The 19,852-nt window shown below is 47.4% G+C and overlaps 1 protein-coding gene across 1 annotated transcript; it reads left to right on the top strand.

The window, feature by feature from the left end:
• The first annotated feature begins 753 nt into the window (after window positions 1-753).
• Window positions 754-8,079, top strand: LOC131555503 (interferon-induced very large GTPase 1-like). Its single transcript, XM_058801540.1, has one exon. The coding sequence runs from the start codon at window positions 754-756 to the stop codon at window positions 8,077-8,079; it is 7,326 nt and encodes a 2,441-aa protein (XP_058657523.1).
• Window positions 8,080-19,852: the final 11,773 nt, after the last annotated feature.

The following is a 19,852-nucleotide window of genomic DNA, read 5'->3' as shown; positions in this document are numbered from 1 at the left end:
GCAGGGCAGGTGCAGGGATCCCCACGGGGCTGCAGGGGGCGCTCTGGCGCCAGCTAGGGGAGCACATGGCGATGGTGGCTCAGCTGAGACAGGGAGGGATGGAGGAGAGGCTTCACTTCACAAACCCTGGGGCAGCCAATCCCGGGGCCCCAACAGGACTCTGGGAAGCAGCAGGCTGGCATTGCGGAAATGAGCAGAAAATCCCAGGGAGGGGGTTGAGATGTCTAGGTGGGGCAGGGGTGCAGGGGCCTAGCAGCAGAAGGAAGGCCACTCTCGTTGGGTTTATAGCAGTGGTAGCAAAATTCCTTTCCCCAAGCATCAGCTCAACCATCCTCCTCCGAATATCAAGAGTATTCATCTCATCTTTTTTTTCCTGCCTCTATTCTTGCAGTATCTCTGTCCTGTCCAGTCCCATGCACACCTTCCCCAAGAAAAACTCCCAAAAAAACAGAGCAGTTGCTCCTTCCCACTATCTCAAGCACCCAGCCATCAGTGCTTCTTACCAACTCAATGGGAGAAAATTCCACGAGTAACAAGGAAAGGGAAAAAACCCAACCCTCAACAATTCTGCAAACAGGAAAGCAACAGGCACATCCAGGGTGCTGGGAAGAAGACCCTGGCTCTTGTGCCATCCCAAGCTCCGGCAGCCAGGTGAAAGCAATCCCCAGGGCTGCAGATGCTGCAGAACCTGTGCCAGGAGCCTGAGGCCTCTGACAACACCTTAGGGAAAGTCTCTGTTCTTCCTCCACAGCCATGGCTTCACAGGAGGACACACAAGAGGTGGACATACAGGCACAGCTCCTGGCAGAGGCATTTCAGAAGGTAGGACTGGATGGTGGATACTGGCTGCCCAAAGTGACACAGATCCTGGGAATCGAGTGCAGAGAAGCCCTGCAACATCTGGAATATGAAGACTACCTCAAGCTGGAGTGTGAGGTACGGTATCCCTGGGAGAAAAAGGCACTCCAGAAACTCCTGAACATAGCTGATGACAAAATGACCACTAAAGAGGTGCAGAAGGAGTACTTGGAGAAGACAAACAAGATACAAGAAGAGGCCAAACATGTCCTAAATGATCTGACAGAAATGCTCAACAGCTGCAGCCACAGCCAGGATGCCCTGAGGGAGAAAGCAGAGACTCTGTGGCGAGCCTTGGAAATTCCCAAGAGCTGGCCATCGCCAAAGAAGCCCTTGGTGGATGTGCAGGAGAGCATCCAGAAGCAGCTGGAGCAGCAGGAGCAGTCAGCAGGCAGGAAGAGGAACATCCCTGACACAGAGGTGCTGAGGCGGGCATCAGGGGGACTGGCCCTGCAAGGAATCTACAGAACCAGCAGACCTGAAGACATGCTGGCAAAGCGAGAACAGCTCCTCAAGGTTCCTGAGGGGTTCCAGCTCGCTGGTCCAGAGCAAGGATCGCTGCTTGAGACAAAGGAGTTCTCCTCCTCTGCAGCAGAATCCACTTTCACCAAGTCCATGGAGCTGCTGGGGTTCAGCCTGAGTGTTTCTGCCAAATCCTCATTCTGGGGGATTAATCTGGGAGGGAGTGTTGATCACAGCAGCTCCTCACAGTCAGAGGACACCCACGAGTCTCATTCTGAGCAGAGCTACTTTTGCATCACCAAGTACCAGTACATCCCTCTGGCCTCCTGCTACTTCCAAAGGCATCAGCTTCACCTCTCGGATGCGGCTCTGCAGGAGCTGCAAGACATGGAGCAGCAGCTTTTGAGCCTCCCTCAAGAAGACAAGGCCCCCCTACTGAATAGATGTGAGATGTTCTTCAGCAGGTTTGGGTCCCATGTAAATCACGGTCCCCTTCACTTTGGGGGGATATTCTGGTGGAAGGCGTCTACAGAAGGATTCCGAGCAAAGCAGCAGGAAGAAGTGAAGCGACAAACATCTGAAGTATTGAACAGCCTTGTCAGGAAAAGCTATGGTGACTTCCTGGCAAATGCTGGAGGGGCCCTGGAAATTTCTAACTGCAGCTCAAAGGCTTCTGTCCTGGGGAAAGCCAGAGAGCGTTCCCATACAGGGATTCAGGTCTCCATGGTCAACACCGGGGGCCCAGCAGACACATCTTCCCTTCCTCAGTGGAAAACGGGGCTTGTGTGTGATAACACAACGTGGTGCGTTATCGACCGTGGCTTTGAACTGATCCCAGTGTGGGACATCATCCTGTACAATCACTGCAAGGATTTTAAATCCGTAGATCAGATGAGCAGAGCCCTCAGGGCTGGGTACAAAGTGCTGACAAATCAGGGCATCGGCATCACTTTTGGAGAGGAACTGGGCAGTGCAGTGCAAGAGGCCAGAGATTTCATGGCAACTGTGAAGGCCTGGGAGGTGACAGTGGATGAAAGGAAGCTGCGAAGGCTGATGGAGCTAAAAGATGATCTGAGTGCAAAAACCAGGAACCCCAGTGTGTGGATCAACGTGTGCTTGTCAGACAAAGCCCTGCAGGACTTCCTGGTGAACACCGTGCGAAACTGCCAGGAGTCACCTCCAGAAAACACCACCTCTATCAAGGCAATGTTGAGGAGCCTCCTGAATCCTCATATCTACTCTGTCAAGGACTTCCCTGAGGCTTCCTTCATTATGCAATGGGTCTTCCAGACTGAGCACCCACTTCCCAGATCTCCCAAAGTCTCTGAACTTCAAGAGCTCATCAAAACACTGCAGCAAATGAAGGAGCACATCCACGCTGTCACCTACACACCAGGAAGTTCTGCTTCTGATGTTCATGAAGCAAAGATAGAAGCCACCCAGACCAGCAGCCTGGCCATTTATTCCTTACTCCAGTCTCTCCAGGAACAGGCTCAGAAGGACATGGAGCTGTTGGTGCTCTTGATTGTGACCAGCACAGGGTACCAGGTGGAAAGCAGCACTTTTCAGCACCTCCTTGGACACCCAGAAATTCACTACATGGCCAAGGAAATGGAAGCAGCACATGAAGAGTACGTGAACCTGAAGGAGCAAGATGCCAACAGAGCGGAGGCCTTCCTCCTGCTGACAGGTCTGACGGTGACACCTGAAAGTCAAAAGCTGTCCCTTGAGCAGAAGAGGGAGCGTTTGGTTTTCATGGAAGATCACATGAAAGGCTTGTGGTCCACACAGATAAAAAATCTGCTCCAGAAGCACAGTGGAAGTGGAGATTGGGAGAGGCTGGAACAGGACTTGGACTCCTTGATCAATGGGTTTTTGGATGACAAATGGGATGAACAGAGGATGCAGAACATACACAGAGACCTGAAAGACATTTTTGCAACACCAGAAGCCCCCAGTCAGTCCCAATCCGAGTCAGATAGCAGCAAATCCAAAGCAAATGAAGCCATTGCAAACCAAGAGTTCCTCCAGTTGCTCAAGCGCCTTGGACTGGAAGGCCACTATCCAAGGAAAATGGGGATGGGAGAGTTCCGCAACATCTGCAAGACATCTCTGCAGGACAGCCAGCCCAGCCAGGACAAGGAACTGCCATTTTACTTCTTGCAAAAGCTTTTAACTGTGGATTACCGGTTGAGGTACCTGACTTGCTGGGAAAGGAGCAACCCAGGACTTGCACCTGTGACACAAAGCAGAGAGCAAGAACTCCAACAATCAGACTCCTTTGAAAACTTTCATGATGATTTGGAGGAAGCAGCCCATGAACGTGCAAGCAGGGACAGCCATGTGCACCCCATGGACCTGCAGATGGCCATTTTCCATTGTGCTGATGACTTCCTGAGACAGACCCTGGCAACCAAGCTGGCATTCTGCCAACTGGCGCTGCCTCTGCTGGTGCCCAACCCGAGCACTTCACACATCGAGTTCCTGCTCTATGCACTCAGCCAAATCCAAAGGAGCTGGAAAGAGGAGGAGAAGTCAGGAAATCAGGCCCAAATACAGAGTTACAGCAACAAACTCATCTTTCAGGCACACACACCCATTGTGTCCTTCATCCGCATTGGCAGCTCGGCCTCCTCTTCCAAGTCCCAGCTCCTCAACGCTCTGCTCAGCAAACGCAAACACGACACTTTCTTCCACCGCCACTGCAGAGGCAGCACCAGAGAGCGTTTGCTGGTGGAAGGGCTGGTGGAAATCACCTGGTACTGCCCTGGTGGAAGCCCAGATGACAGCTTTGAGCGCTGCGTGGCTTTCTGTAACCTGCATGGAGATGCCAGGGATCACGGAGCACAGCTGCAGTTCCTGCAGGAGATATCTGCCGTCAACGTGGCTCTTGTGTCTGATTGGGAGCACATGGACAACAGGGGGAAAAAGCTTCTGCAGGACCTGTGCCAGTCACAAAGGCCTTTGGTTTGTCTTCTCACGGAAAAAGAGAACATTACAGCTGGACAAGCAAGCAAAAACATAACAATAGGGATCAAGAACAGAAATGAAGCAGAACTGATGGACCAACTGACCAAGACAATTGGGAATCTCTTGGAAGGTTCTAATCCACATTTCAGCCTGGATAACTGCGTGGACAAAGCTCGCCAGCATGGATTCATAGTGGATGCAGATCGAGATGCGTGTTTGACAGCCAAAGCAAAGGCAAAAGAGCTGGTGGAGCTTCTGAAGAAAAAGAAGCTGTCTGAGATCAAATCGCAGCTGCTGCCACTTCAAGGAAAACTGTGGCACCAGTGGTGCCAAAAGGACAAAGAACTCACTCGCTTGCAGGAAAAGAGGAACAAGAGCATCGAGCTGCATCGCAGCCAAATTGAAAACGAGAAGGCAGGAATAAGAGAAAAGCAACTTGACCAAGCTTTCCCTCTGAACACACTGATGAAATCATTCCTTGGCTTTCTCCAGGTCCAGCCAGCAGATAACAAGAAATACTTCCTGCACTGGATGAAGGTCTTTATGGACGAGCTGTCTTGTGGTCACCTTGAAGATCTGAGGGGAGACTATCACAAGTTATGGTCTGAAACCCTGAAAGGAAAGAAACACCAGGAAAAAACCCGTGTCAATGCTGAATTGTTGAGTCGCTTGGATGCCCTCTCTGATGAAATCAATGATTCATCCATTGGCCTGGAGCACCTTCTGAGGGAGGTAGGGCAGATTTATGAAGCTCTGCATTTATTGAACTCCACAAATGAGAGTTTTGTCAAACTTCCAGAAATTGCAGCAGATCTGATGGTTTCAGGGTATCCCATGGAGTTGATGGATGGGGATGCTTCTTACCTGCCCTTGCGCTGGGTGGGAGCAATCTTTGACAGCTTAATTGAGAGGCTGGGGGACAAACGAGTGTTTGTGCTCTCCGTGCTTGGCATCCAGAGCACAGGCAAGTCCACCCTGCTGAATGCCATGTTTGGTCTTCAGTTCAACGTCAGCGCAGGGAGATGCACCCGCGGAGCCTTCATGCAGCTCATCCCAGTGGGTGAGGAGCTGCAGCAAGACTTGGGCTTTGATTTTGTGCTGGTGGTTGACACAGAGGGACTTTGTGCCATCGAGATGGCCAATAAACAGTCCCTGAACCATGACAACGAGCTGGCCACCTTTGCCATTGGCATCAGCAACTTGACTGTGATCAATATCTTTGGAGAAAATCCATCAGAAATGCAAGATGTTCTCCAGATCGCTGTGCAGGCTTTCCTGAGGATGAAGAAAGTCAATCTTTCCCCAAGCTGCCTCTTTGTCCACCAAAACGTGGGAGAAGCAACTGCCAAGGAGCAGAACATGGAAGGAGAAAAGCGTTTGCAGGAAAAGCTGGATGAAATGACTGTGGTAGCTGCTCAGCAGGAATTCTGTGATGTCTCCTCTTTCAGTGATGTCATTGGCTTTGATGTGAACACCCACATTCACTACTTTGCTCACCTGTGGGAAGGAAACCCCCCAATGGCACCACCCAACCCCACCTACAGCCAGAATGTCCAGCAACTCAAGAGCAAAATCTTCCAGGCTGCCAAGAAGCAGTCACAGCGCAGCATTTTGAGGCTCTCGAGCCTGAAAGATCATATTGGTGACCTCTGGAATGCTTTGCTGAATGAAAATTTTATTTTCAGCTTCAAGAATTCCCTGGAGATTGCTGTGTACAGGAGACTGGAAAGTGCCTTTAGTCAGTGGACCTGGAGGCTGAGGAGTCACATCTTAGATGTACAGATGAGACTGGACAACAAAATTCAGAATGGGGAGATGCAGAATGTCACCAGAGAATACCTTGAAGGGCAAGTGCAAGAGACAAGTGATGCCATTGAGAAGGAAGTGGAAAAGTATTTCAGGGAAGACAAAGACTGTGAGACACTGGTCCAGTGGAAATCAGGTACAGAGCTGAAGCTGAAAGAACTAAAAGAGACTCTTCTTCATGAAACAAAAAAGAAATGTGAGAATCTCATTGAGCTACAGAAGGAGCAGAGTAAACTGGTTGCACGGAAGCTGGAATATAAAGATGAGCTCCTGAGAAGGAGTCGGGAGCTGGCTATGAGTCTGAAAGGGAAGAGCATCAGTGAGAGAGAACTGAAGGACAACTTTACTCTTGTCTGGAGCAAGTGGATTGCCGAAGTCTCCTGTGCTGTTCGTCCTCTGGAACGGGTGGATATTGATGCAGAAATTGAAGATGTCCTTGTAGAGCAGTTTAAAGAGCCAGGTTTCCATGCACGGATCAGGTCATTTCCCAGAGGCAGAGGGTTTTCTTTCGATCCAGAGAAACACATCATGAAGAAAAAGTATTTAGGCTTTATCCCAGATCCCAGGAGCCTTTCCAATGCTGATGTGATCAACTTTAAGCACACCACAGACAACATCATAGCACGTGTGAGAACAAACATTGCTAAGAAGGAAGAGGAGAAACGCGATTACAGTCGAAATTTTATCCATGAAATACTCAATGAAGTACAGAAGGGTGTGAACTCTGTCCCCAGCAATGCAACCTGTACTTTTAACAAAAATTACAGCATGGATTTGTCTCTGTATCTGTGCAGAATGGCAGCAGAAAGGTTTAAAGCCATGCATGAAGCATTCCGAAAGGCAAATGACCCAGTTGTGTACCTGAGCAGCAAGAGAGATGATTTCTTCCAATGTTTCCGGACTTCCTGCCAAGGAGCCACTTCTGTCACAACTTTTGCTGGTTTCCTTTGTGACAAGATTGAACCAGCTCTTCACCGGGCAGTCTATGAGAGGACAGCTAAAGACATCGCTGAGGACATGCAGGGCAAATTCCCAGATTTCAGGGGCAGCAGAGCCAATCTGGAAGTTTGCATCCTGAGATACCTGGCAGAACAGGAAAATTTTGAGTATTTCAGGCAGTACCTTTGGTCTCCAAAGCAGTTTTGTGAGAGTTACATTAAGGAACAAGTTAAGAAGCACTGTTTAGATGGGAGTAGGAGGCTCAGGGTGTTTTTAGATTCCTCCCTAAATCTTCTCTATCAAAACATCCTGTCAGCTGTTTCATTATCAACCCAAATTGTCAAAGACAGAAAAGATAGAGAAGACAAAGTCTCTCTCTGGTTGGATGAATTTTGCAGGGAACTGACAGAGGTGATCAACTTGCCCAGAAGTGACCTGAAGGGCATTGAGCACCAGGAGGTCACAGACATTGAGTTCCTGAGCAGGGCCATGGCAGAAGCTCTGGATGATCTGAGGGAAAGGCTCATGAAAGAATTGGCTGGAGCTGACCTGAGCTCATTTCCAAGGCAGCCTCACACCATCCTGGCGGAGCATTTTTCAGGGTGCTGGGCAAAGTGTCCCTTTTGTGGGGCTGTCTGCATAAACACAATGCAGAATCATGATGGAGATCATCAGGTGGTCTTCCATCGCCCACAAGCTTTGAATGGATCCACATGGTGGAAATGTTTTTTTGGCTTCGAGTATGATACACACAAACTGGTCATTGACATTTGTTCCAGCCTTGTTGCAAGTGATTGCAAGTTCAGAATTCATGATGGCCGATGGATTCCCAAAAAGAGATACCGTAATGCTGGACCTCCTTATTCTACTTGGAATATTTTTCCTGATTCATCCATGCAGGCGTACTGGAAATGGTTTGTGTCTCATTTCAGGACACAGCTGGAAGCTTTGTACAATGGGAAATTTCAGGGCAAAGGAAAAATCCCTGAGGCGTGGCGGAGAATTACCAAGCAGGAAGCTCTGTCTGAGCTGGAAAAGCATTAGGCCACATCCGTGAGGAGGAAGAACCACAACAGCTTTGAGTTTAGGAGAACTTTGTACCAGGCTCTCTACAAAATGCAGTTACAATGATGATGCTCTCAAACCATGTTCAGATAATGATATAAAATTTTTCCCAAATTTGGTGAAATAAGGCGCATTATTGCATCCATCACTCAGCAACTCCCTTGCTTCATGAGAAAGGCATAATTCTCCTGCCTTCCTGCCATAAACATTTCCCTTGTCTTTGTCCTAGAGCCAAACCAAACCCACTCCTTGGGGCAATCAGCCTCATGACCAAGCCTGAGCCCAAGGGCAGGGACAGGGCAAAGGGCAGCACTCAAAGCACCCCTTGGATCAGCTGCTGTGTGACAAGAAGGGACAGTGCCCCTAAGGCAGTTTTCTTGCAGCAAGGACGTGCCCTGCTTGGAGAAAGGCCTGCGGAACCTGATGCCAGCTCCACGCTGGCTGCAAGCTGGGCTGCTTGGATTTTGGGTGTCATCCTTCCCTCCCTCATTGCAGCCTCCTGGATCAACTGAGGCCATTCTCCCAGCAGGAGCTGCTGTGCCTGCAGGCTCAGGAGAGCAGTGACATGACTGCCCCAGGCTCAGGCAGTGCTTTCACTCCCTGTCTCAGGGGTGCTGTGTCTCCATCCAGGGCAGCCGCTCCTGCTCAGGTGCCTGGGGCTGCTGCCCTTCCCTCCAGCCCTCAGCCCCAGCAGGAGCTGCTCCTGCCCTTGGCCTTGCTGCTGAGCAAAAGCCTTTGGAATGCCCCATGTGGAGAATCCTGTCTGCCAGCACCTTATGCAGCAGCTATCAGATTCAGGGTCCTTTCTCTCTTTGATTCAGCTTTTTCTAAGGTGTGTGCCCAGGCAAAGCAGCTCCTTCAGGTTCAAACTGAACATCTCCTGTTGATTTCCTGACCTCAGACCAAAACAAAGCCAAACAGTTCAAGGAAAAAAAAGCTGCTCCAGGATTGCTGCTGCAGCTCCTTCAAGGCCAGGGAAAGGGAAAAAAAATTCTTGCTTCAGCTAACAAAAAACCAAGCCAGCTAAGCAAGAATGCAATGCTGTCACAGGGCATCCAATCCAAGGACACCCAGGAGTAAGGCTTTGAACCAAGCCTGCAGAAAAGCCCCAAGGCTCTTGTTGGTGCCTTGAAGTGGCTACCTGGAACACAGGTTAGACAAGATTAAGAAAATAAAAGCAGGCATTTATTAAAGCATGGGGAGGTAGCTGGGCAGTGGAGCAGGGAGTAGTGTGGAGATGATGGATGGTCCAGACATCTTGGCTCTGGTGAGGAAGACACCATGGGAAGTTCAAACAGAAATGTAAGTGGGGAAGCAAAAAGGAATGTAGTCATGTAAGACTGCAGGTGCTTGGGGTTAAGCAATGTAGCTAAGAAACATTAGGAATGTGATTACTGCTTGGCAATGGAAAATTTTATCTAAAGCTGTTAGACTATATATACCCAGCTGTAGAGATAATAGACAACTTCATGGCTTCACTCTATCAACAATAAACAACTTCTTGCTGATACCTACGTGGAGTCCTGTCCCTCAATCACTGACATTAAAGGCCTTCAATGGGGACACAATGGGCAGACAGAAGCCTCCCAGAGGCTACACCCAAGATGGATGATGGTCACAAGTTTTTCATACAGTTATAAGTTTGGTCCATTTGCATATCAGAGGTTAATCCTCCAATTACACCTTCAAGTAATGAAGTCATTTACCCCCGGTTTGCTCCTCCCCAACTCCCTTCTGTATATAATTTTTGGGGCCTGAGACAGTAGGGTGTCCTTGACTTTAAGGTCTAGAGGAAATGTTTTGTCTGAATAAAATGCGAAAACAGTAACTGACAGGCTACTGGAGTTTTAGAGTTATACCCTAAAGTTGTACAGGATCAAAAAAATGTAAAAGCTAAATCGTAAGGCATTACTGTCCCTTCTCTGGACCCACCTTAGAGCTACAGGAACCATTTCTGGGCATAGAGCATGGAGCAGAAAATATGGGAATGGGGTATCATCATAAAATCACCCCATTTCCTTGCAAATAGCATACTGATCTTTTCCTAATGGTCATCATTGAAAATGTCTTCAACATGTTCTGCCTCTTCCCCAACAGCTCCCCTGTCTCCTCTGGGACCCATTAGAGCAGCCATCATTAGTTCTCCATCTTTACCTCCCCAAGCCAACCCTATGTTATTACATAATTTCCATGCAGTTTCTAACAATTTATTTACATTTCTGAAGTTCTCTGCCACCAGTCTCTCTTTCTTGTAATGTCTAGAGCCAATTGTTCCATAATTGTGGCTGCCATTTGTAACACGTCCTTCTCTGTCAGAGTCCATGTTAACAAACTTCCCATCTGCATCCATTAATCATTGATGGAAATTGGAAGGAGACTCATTCTTTCCTTGGATTACGTGATAAAATTCTGACATAATTATAGCCTTTGGAATTTCATACAAAAAGATGGTTAATCTCTGATACCTGGTCAAAAGATCCCTGTGTCCTGGTTGGTTGTGAAAGGAATGAGGAGGAGGTGTCTTTACAAACAAACTTTGGGCCTGCTGGTGAATAAAGCCAGATACTGAGAGGGGAAAGAAGCAATGGAGTGAACCATAAATTCCAGAGGAATTCCACTAATTGACACCGACTGTTATTCACTGAAGGCTGTAGTAAATCCCTGGACTTAAAGAAAAAGAACAGAGGAAGGAGGACAACGAAGAAGTAAAGTGGAGGCAGGTACATATTAAAAGGGGGTCTGTATTAGGTGATGTGGGAAATATGTACCTGTCAAGTATTTCAGCCAATGAGGAAAGAGAGAGGAAAATGCAGCCAGGAAATGAGGATAAAAAGGAGGCTGCCACCTCCCACAATTTGAGAGACCCCATGGGAAATGCCCAGGACCTTTCCCTTTAGTCAAATAAAGCAGCTGGACTCCTCTGTCTCCTTTTGGGGCATGAACCTCTGGTATTTGCAGGTTAATTTTTGTGACAGTTGGGATCCAGTTTTGGATCAGCAGGTGAAAAACATTGATCTGCTTTTCCTGGTTGCACATTTTAAGCATGAACTTATTCTACCTCTTCCCTTGACTTTGCTACCATGATTGTTTTCTCATCTACATTCAGCAGTGTATCTTAAACCACCTGGATATCATTCCAATCAGGACCCTGGTTCCTTACAATGGTCTCAAAACCTTACTTGCATTCTCAGGAATTTCCCTTTAAGTCCCTGCCAAGTCCTTCCAGGACCTCAACTCAACTAAGAAAGGCATTGTTACCATGACCAGTCCATCTGTACCTACCGCCCACCTTAGAGGGGCTTGAATTTCCCCCTTTCCTCATTTCTTCTCTCTCCTCCTGGGCATATTCTCCCTGCCACTGGAATAATTTCCTCTAAATCTGTGTCTGCCCTCCTTCCTCTTCATCCACAGGCTCGGGAAGAGGCTTGATTTATTATTTTATGATATATATTATATTAAAACTATACTAAAAGAATAGAAGAAAGGATTTCATCAGAAAGACAGCCAAGAATAGAAAAAGAAAGAATGATAACAAAGGCTTGTGGCTCCAACTCTCTGTCTAAGCCAGCTCACTGTGATTGACCATTAATTAGAAACAACCGCATGAGACCAATCACAGATCCACCTGTTTCATTCCACAGCAGCAGATAATCATTGTTTACATTTTGTTCCTGAGTCCTCTCAGCTTCTCAGGAGGAAAAATCCTAAGGAAAGTATTTTTCATAAAAGATGTCTGTGACAGATCACCCTTTTTATTTTAGTTAAATTACAAAGAAATGTGTAATTTTTTCTGCTGGGCTCATGCAGAAGAAAGAATAAACACTTGACAGGCTATTTGTTGCCAATCAAAATCTCAGTCAAGTGCTGATGTGGAATGATCAGGGAAATTCTTCACTTGTAGAACATAAAATTCTATCATATCGCTAAAACAATCTTACAATATAAGAAAAGGCAAAAAACAATGCAAAGAAAGTTCATTGCTTTGCGGCGAGGGTGTATCTGGCCTGGGATGGTCAGTGTCTGGCTAGCAGTGGGCAGGCCAACACCCTGCTGCAATTCAGTGCGAGCACCCCTTGGGGTCTGAGGGACTCGGGCTGAGCTCGCACTACGGACCGGTCTCACCGCCTAGGCAACTGTGGAAGAAGGAGCTGGACTCTCGGTGGGGTTAAATCCGGTTTAATGAAAGAGCCAAGATAACATCCAAGGAGTAGCCACAGGGTAGGATCCGAAGGAAGAACCCCAAGGAAAGACCAAGAAATGGGAGTGACACGAGGTTATAAAGGGGGTGGGTGTGCAAAGGAGGGGTTTACATTAAACCAATCATGAAGGATGGAGGGATGAACTTAACATAATTGACATAAAGGGGAAACCAATAAACACAAAGTAAAGGAGGGACCCCGGGACCACAGCCAACCACAACCCCCAGAGAGGAGAAGATTCTGGAAAGTTGGGAGGAGTGGGGAGTGATTGACTGGGCCCAGGGAGGAGAGAAAGCCTACAAATAAGGGAATAAAGGGGAGGAGGAACTATATAACTTAGGTGACTGACACTAACCAAGGGCAGGGGTAACCATAGTAACATAACTGTCAGTAGGGCTAAGGTGGGAAAACTGAGGAGGGCAGAACCATTTACATTGAATAGGGGGAAACAATACATAAAATGGGGGAGCAATACAAGAAACTTAACAACACACTACAACATTGCTTCAAGTCCAAACAGCTGAGTTTCAGGAGAATGTCCATGGACAGAAAATGTTCCTCTTTGACATCTCTGAAAGTCCCTTTTGGTCTTGAAACAGGCTTGCAAAATCCTGAAACAACAAATTGCTAAAGAAAATCATCAATGATTATCAAAAATCCATTGACAGTTATCAAACAATTTTGAGAAAATTTCTGGAATATCTTGGCCACAGCCCTTTATTGAACCACTTGGGCTGAAGGTAATTTTTGGCTCTTCAATGCTTTTGATGAGCTGCTAGTAGCTCTTTCAACTCTTTTAATTTAATTTTTTTTTTTTTTTTTTTTTTTACAGGAGAGAGCAGCAGCAGAAGCAGAGGAGCCTCTGAGGCCCTGAGGGGGTCCTGACCCACATGGAAGGATCAGAAACCCCAGACCTGGCCCACAGAATGGTGGCCCAGGTCCTGACGGGGGAGGCAAAGCCCCCAAACCCAACAGCTGGCTGGGCAGTTGCCCTGGCCCAGGGAATCGAGCAAAACGGCCCAGACCCAGCCTGCGAGGCCGGCTCCGTGGTCTCACAACCCGGCACCCTGCTGCCAAAGCCGGGGCAGCACCAGTGACCAAGCGCTTCCCTCTCCCTGGACTACCGGTGCAGACCGGCACATGGGGAAGAGAAGCTTTCCCAGGAACCACCACCCCAGTTCGAGGTGGTTTTTTCCCCACAGCAAGTTTTGTCCCCACAGCAAGCAAGCGATTGTGACTTTTCGCTCTTTCTCCTGCCTCTGCCAAGCAAATGCCAGTATTCTCGCTTCCTGCCCCTTAGCACCACTCCAGCTCCCTCTGGGCTGGGGACCAGAGGCAAAACTTTCGGGAGCCACCTCCCCCACGCCAGTGGGGCACGGGAGGGATGGCACGAATTGCAACACCGAAGGGGGAGCCACCGACCAAACGCGAACTGGTCCGCGAAAAATGCTGAGTTTGAAAGCAGGCAGCCGGGCTGCACCCGCAATCAGCTGCCGAGCCACGCCTCCCCCATGGAGGGACAGGCTGGCCACCGGAGCCACAGCCCCAGCCGCTGCCACAGGCGCAAACGGCTCGGGATGGTCCGAACTCGGACATGCCACCGGGTCCAGGGCAGCCTCTGATGCAGATGCTGACTCGGAGGATGGGGTCCTTGAAGGCAGCAGGACCACCGGGTGGGGGCCGGTGGGGGCAGCAGCGGTGCAAGAGGTGCACGGGAAAGTGCCGTCGTTGCCTCTCTCGGCTGCAGGAGCGGCAGTGCAGGCGCGAGCTCTGTCCCTGCGGGAGGAGTTGGCGGGGGCAGCACGGGGTCGGCCCCTGCCGGCGCCGCTGGCACAGTTGTGAATGCAACTGCCAGCTGTGATGCAGAGGGAGTGGGCACAGGGGTGGCAGCAGCTTCTGCCCCCGGCTCTAGGATTGGCCACACAGGCGCAGTCACTGAAACAGCTGGAGCCGTGGGCAGGGTTGCACGGGGAGGCGGCCACGCCTGCAGGGCTGGTCAGGGCAGCCCCATGGGCCCAGGAGGTGGCGCCGCGGGGACTGGTGCCACCTGCATCACCCACCAGGGCAGGACCCGCGCGGCTGGCTAGGGAGGGATGCACGGTGCTGGCCGGGGTGGGACCCGCAGGGCTGGCTCAGATCCCCGCTGAGGGCAATGAAGTGGGGGGAAAGCGGCTCAGTTTGAGTATGCTCCAAAGGCGCAGAAAAAAACTTTTCCTCGGCTGCAGGCAAAACCTCGCCCCCCTGCTGCATTTCAGGGGGGCTGGGAACCAGCAGTTCGTGTTCCTGGAAAGGGTCCTCTCCTTCTGTGCCCAGTGGGAAGGGAGCTTGACCTCTGCAGTCAACAATCTACTGAAATGAAGCTGCTTTCTGTTTCAAAACTGGGAAGAGAGTTCTGAATGACGGATAAATCCTAAGAGATCCTAAACCTTGGGAAGAAATCTCTCTAATGATGAATTCCATGCATTCCCATACATATGAATCAAAGGAATAGAGCACATTCATGAAAAATCCAAGGAACTTTACTGATTGGAAAATCTCATAGAAATGTCTCTTCACCATAGAAACTCTGTCCTCATGACCCCATTTTTGCCAGAGGTCAATAAGTTTCTCCTCTGGTGGGGAAAATGGAACCTCTGCCCCTGTAGGCACGCTCTGCCAAATCCCAGCCCACATTCTGTGAAGGGCAGCATTTTCAGGAAAGGAAGAGTTAGCAGTACCTTGTGACAGTGTCCTCTGGGGTTCAGCAGTCTGCTCTGTCCTGCAAAGCTTTCCGGACATCTTGTCTGAGAGACTTTTCAAAAGATTTTCTGTGGTCAGCCTTGGCTGTGAACTCTGTCCAAATCAGGATCTTCAGTTCTTCAGCTCCTGGCTAGAATCCACTTCTGTGGTCACTTGTGAGGTGACCATCAATGCCACACACTTGAGGTTTACCCAGTAGCAATGCTCCTCTGGGGTCTCACCAAGTGATGAATTTCCTCAGTCACTCGGGGTCACCATAGGTGACCATGTTCACAGGGGTCTTAGGATGAGGGAAGAGACGAGGATCTGATTCCATGTTTCAGAAGGCTTGGTTTATTATTTTATGATATATATTATATTAAAACTATACTAAAAGAATAGAAGAAAGGATTTCATCAGAAGGCTAGCTAAGAATAGAATAGGTAAGAATGATAACAAAGGCTTGTGGCTCAGACTCTCTGTCCAAGCCAGCTCACTGTGATTGACCATTATTAAGAAACAGCCAGCATGGGCCAATCACAGATCCACCTGTTTCATTCCACAGCAGCAGATAACCATTGTTTACATTTTGTTCCTGAGTCCTCTCAGCTTCTCAGGAGGAAAAATCCTAAGGAAAGGATTTTCCATAAAAGATGTCTGTGACAAGTTTGGTTTTTTTACGGGAACTTTCTCCCATCTCTTATCTGGAAGAAAGACACTGTGAGGGTAGGGGGTTATCCAGGAGATTGTCCTAGGGTGATGTTATGATGCTTGTATCCCCATTCGTGTGTTCTGTTTATGCTGGATATTATGTTCTGTGCCTTCAAGACTGGCTCTGAAGAGTGGAAGTTTTGTTTTGGTTTTGTTATCAGCCTGCTCCCCCATGGCTGGCGGAACACAGAGACAGGGCGGTACATAGTGCTGCTTTTGCTTTTTTTTTTTTTTTTTGCTTTTCACTTTGCTCTCACTTCTACTTTGCTTCTGCTTGCTCTTGCTTCTGCTCATTAGCTAGTTTACTCAAACAGTCCAAATTTCTTCCTGGACTGTCTCTCCTTTCTTTTTTTTGGACCTACTCGAACCTGCTCTGGACTGGGACCTGGGAAACACCAAGAGTTTGCACCTTGTGGCTGCAGCAGCTACCCCCAGCACCAGAGGGACTGATAACAGAGCGACCACCCCCAAGAGAGACTTTCTGGATTTGTCATCTTTTTCAGAGCAGTGAAAGAATGGTGTCATCCAATATTGTTCATTTTGTGTGCTGCGGGGGTGCTGTGCCTGTTAAATAAACAGGTTCTTTCCACTTCTCTCTGAAGTATTCTTCCCAAACCGGTTGGGGGAAGGGGCTGTGTAGGTTTTCTTTCTGGAGGGGCCTCCTTTTGGAGGTTTTCTCCCAAATTTGCCCTAAACCAGGACAGAGGCTTAGTGAAAGAACAATTACTAGCTGGACGTATTGAAAAATCATTTAGCCCATGGACTACACCTATGTTTGCAATAAAAAAAAAATCTGGTAAATGGAGATTTTGCTCAATTTGCAGCGGATAAACGCTGTGATGGCTGCAATGATTGCTTTTCAATAAGGTCTCCCAACACCTACAATGATTCCACAAGGATGGGAAATAATTATCATTGATTTGAAAGATTGTTTTTTTACAATTCCATTGGCTGATCAGGATGAGGAAAAATTCACCTTTACTCTGCCTTCTTTAAATCATGAGGAACTGGGCCAAAGATATCAGTGCAGGGTTTTGCCTCAATGAATGAGAAATTCTTCAAGTGTTTGTCAATGGTTTGTGGCACAGACTTTATCTAAGGTGAAAGAGTGATTTAGCAATTGTTTATTGCTATCATTATATGCATGATATCATGTTGGCATCCAAAAATAAACAATTGTTGGCTCTTGAACAATGTGCTGTGAAAAATTTAGAAGCCTTTGGTTTGGTTATCGCCCCAGAGAAAGTTCAAAGACAGATGCCTTGGAAATATTTGGGATTGATAATCACCAATACACAAATTGTGCCTCAACCTGTAACATTGGACACTGACATTAAAACCGCTGTAGACGTACAGAAAATGGCTGGTGCAATAGGTTGGCTTAGGCCATACTTGGGGATAACCAATCAGCAACTGCAACCATTTTATGACTTCCTATCAGGGATAACTTCATCTGCTGATGAGAGACATTTGACCGCTGCAACAAAAAAAAGGCTGTAGAAGAAGTTGAATTGGCCTTCACATCTAAATTTGTTGCCAGGATAGATGTTTCTGTTGGTGTGCAATTATTTGTTTTGAGAGATGATGATGCAGATTGTTGTGTCAATGGAATGATAAATTGCATGTTTTGGAGTGGATATTTTTGTCTTCAAGGTCCCAAGAAACAGCTCTGGGTCTGTATGAGATTTTTGCGGACGTCATTATCAAAAGTTGCAGACACTGCCATGAAATCTTAGACCATGATCCTGAAACTATTGTCATACCAGTACAACAATGGTAATTTGAATGGTGTTTTCAAAGGAATCATGAGCTGCCATCTGCTTTATCTTCCTTTACAGGTCAAATAGCATACCATTTACCTTCTCATCCTATTTTGAATTTCACTAAGTGAAGCGGTCAAGCTGGAGAAAGATTGTCCTTCTTGGACATCCCAGCTAGCTATCCAGCACCGCTAGCAGTAGGAGGGCACTATCCCGATCTCTGTGGTTCGGGACAGGACCTAAAGCAAATGCCCTGTGCTATGACAGCAGTGCTACCTTGTGGTAGGACGTGGCTTGGTTTATGGCTGCAGTCATCAGAAAAAGAGAGCACTCTCCAGCTCTGGTGAATCCAGGTTTATTGGGTCCCAGGGAAACTGACAGCTGAAGAGGAAGTCAGGGAGGTTGCAACAGCTTATAAGGAGGGAGGGAGACAGGGAAGGAGTCGGTCCTCTGGCGAATAGAGTTTTAGAGGGCAGTGGAATAAAATAGATGACTTAGGGAGAACGCCAATGGGGATAACTTGAGGGTGGGGCCCTGGCCCCTGAACCAATCACTCAACGCTCTCCCTGGAAGTTTCTAGAGAGAAAGTTGGGAGTGCCAAGTGACAGACAGGGCACCGGGGAGGGATTTGAGAAAGGATACATTAGTCTCCAAGGCAGCTGGGGAGGAGTTGGGATAACTGGCAGCACAAGGGAGGGAGGGGAGAACCAGGGCAGAACCATTACATAAAAAGGGGAAACAGAACAGTCCAACTTGTACAAACACAACACAACAACTAAGATGATTGCCTTTCAGAGGAAACAACTTTGTTCTTCTGTGCCAGTGGAAGGGCGACAGTTTTTACAGATGGATCAGGAAGAACTGGAAAAGCTGCTGTAGCCTGGAAGAAAGATGACCAGTGGGAATGTGAAGTAATGGTTCTATAAGGGTGTCCTCAGTTAATTGAACTTTGTGCTGTACTCTTGGCCATTACCTTATTTCCTAGTTCCGTAAATACAGTTACTGACTCTGTTTATGTTGCTAATTTAGCGAAACAGTTGGATCAAGCTGTGTTGTAGAATGTAAAGGAGAAATCATTATTTGTTATGTTGTTGAAATTATGGACAATTATTAGTAATGCAAACCATTCTTATTTTATTATGCATATTCGTAGCCATACATCTCTACCTGGATTCTTTGTTGAAGGTAACACCTATGTGGATTCCCTTGTGGCTGCCTCAGCAGTAAAAACAGTGCCTAATGTGTTACAGAAAGCTGTTCTATCTCACCAATTTTTCACCAGATTGCTCAGGCACTACAGCAGCAATTTAAATTATCACATAATGAAGCAAAGTCAATTATTTCTTCTTGCCCTGATTGTCCTATGTCTCATGTTTCACAGTATTATGGTACTAATCCTAGAGGTTTATGCCGTTTGCAAGAATGGCAAACAAATGTTACAAAAATGCCTGAATTTGGCCGTCTAAAGTATGTTTACATTACAATTGAGACCTTTTCTCATGCCATGGTTGCCTCAGCATTGGCAGGTTAATGAAACTGCTTGGGATGTTGTTTGTCACTTTTGCCACACCTTTTCCATCTTAGGTATTCCATCACATGTAAAGACAGATAACAGCCCTGCGTATATTTCAAAGAAATTGCAAGGTTTTTTTCATGCCTGGGGTGTTGGTCATTCTACTGGTATCCCTCATGCTTCAACAGGCCAAGCAATTATTGAACGTGCTCATGGTGTGTTGAAGTGCCAGGTGCAAAAACAAAAAGGGGGAATGCAGAAGGAGTCGCCTCAAATGAGATTAGACAAAACCATTTATGTCTTAAACTTTTTGCATCCTTTATCTGACTTACAAGTCTCTCCTATATTCTACCAGTTTTTGTCTTTGAATTCAAAACAACCAAACTTTAAGAAAGGTATTAAGGTTTGGGTAAAACATTTAATTACAGGAAAATGGACTGGCTTGATAGAATGGGGAAGAGGATACACATGTCTTTTAACTGAAAATGGCCCTCGATGGGTCTCTGCCCGTTGTGTCAAACCTTATTTGGAGCACACAGAAAAAGACAGGATGAGTGGTTCTGCAGTGGGAACAAAATGAGTAGGTAATTGCATTGGTTATTAGGTAGATGGAAGCATGGATCCTCAAGGAATGTGTGGTAAAGATAGTAATTCAAGACAGAGTAAAGGTAGTTACAGGCTTACACTGAAATTCCAAAATTTAAATTAGTGGATGTTACTTTTGCTTCATTTTCTTGAATTCTCTTATAGAGATGTTGGTAGTACTGAGAAGTGTGCCTTGTACCATCTCCTTTTGCAGATCACCGACTGTCCCAAAATAGGGGAACTTGATGTACCTAAGGAAGAAGTGT

Source organism: Ammospiza caudacuta, chromosome 3, assembly GCF_027887145.1.
Source record: "Ammospiza caudacuta isolate bAmmCau1 chromosome 3, bAmmCau1.pri, whole genome shotgun sequence".
Lineage (NCBI taxonomy): Eukaryota > Metazoa > Chordata > Aves > Passeriformes > Passerellidae > Ammospiza > Ammospiza caudacuta.
This window is presented reverse-complemented; position numbering and strand designations above follow the sequence as displayed.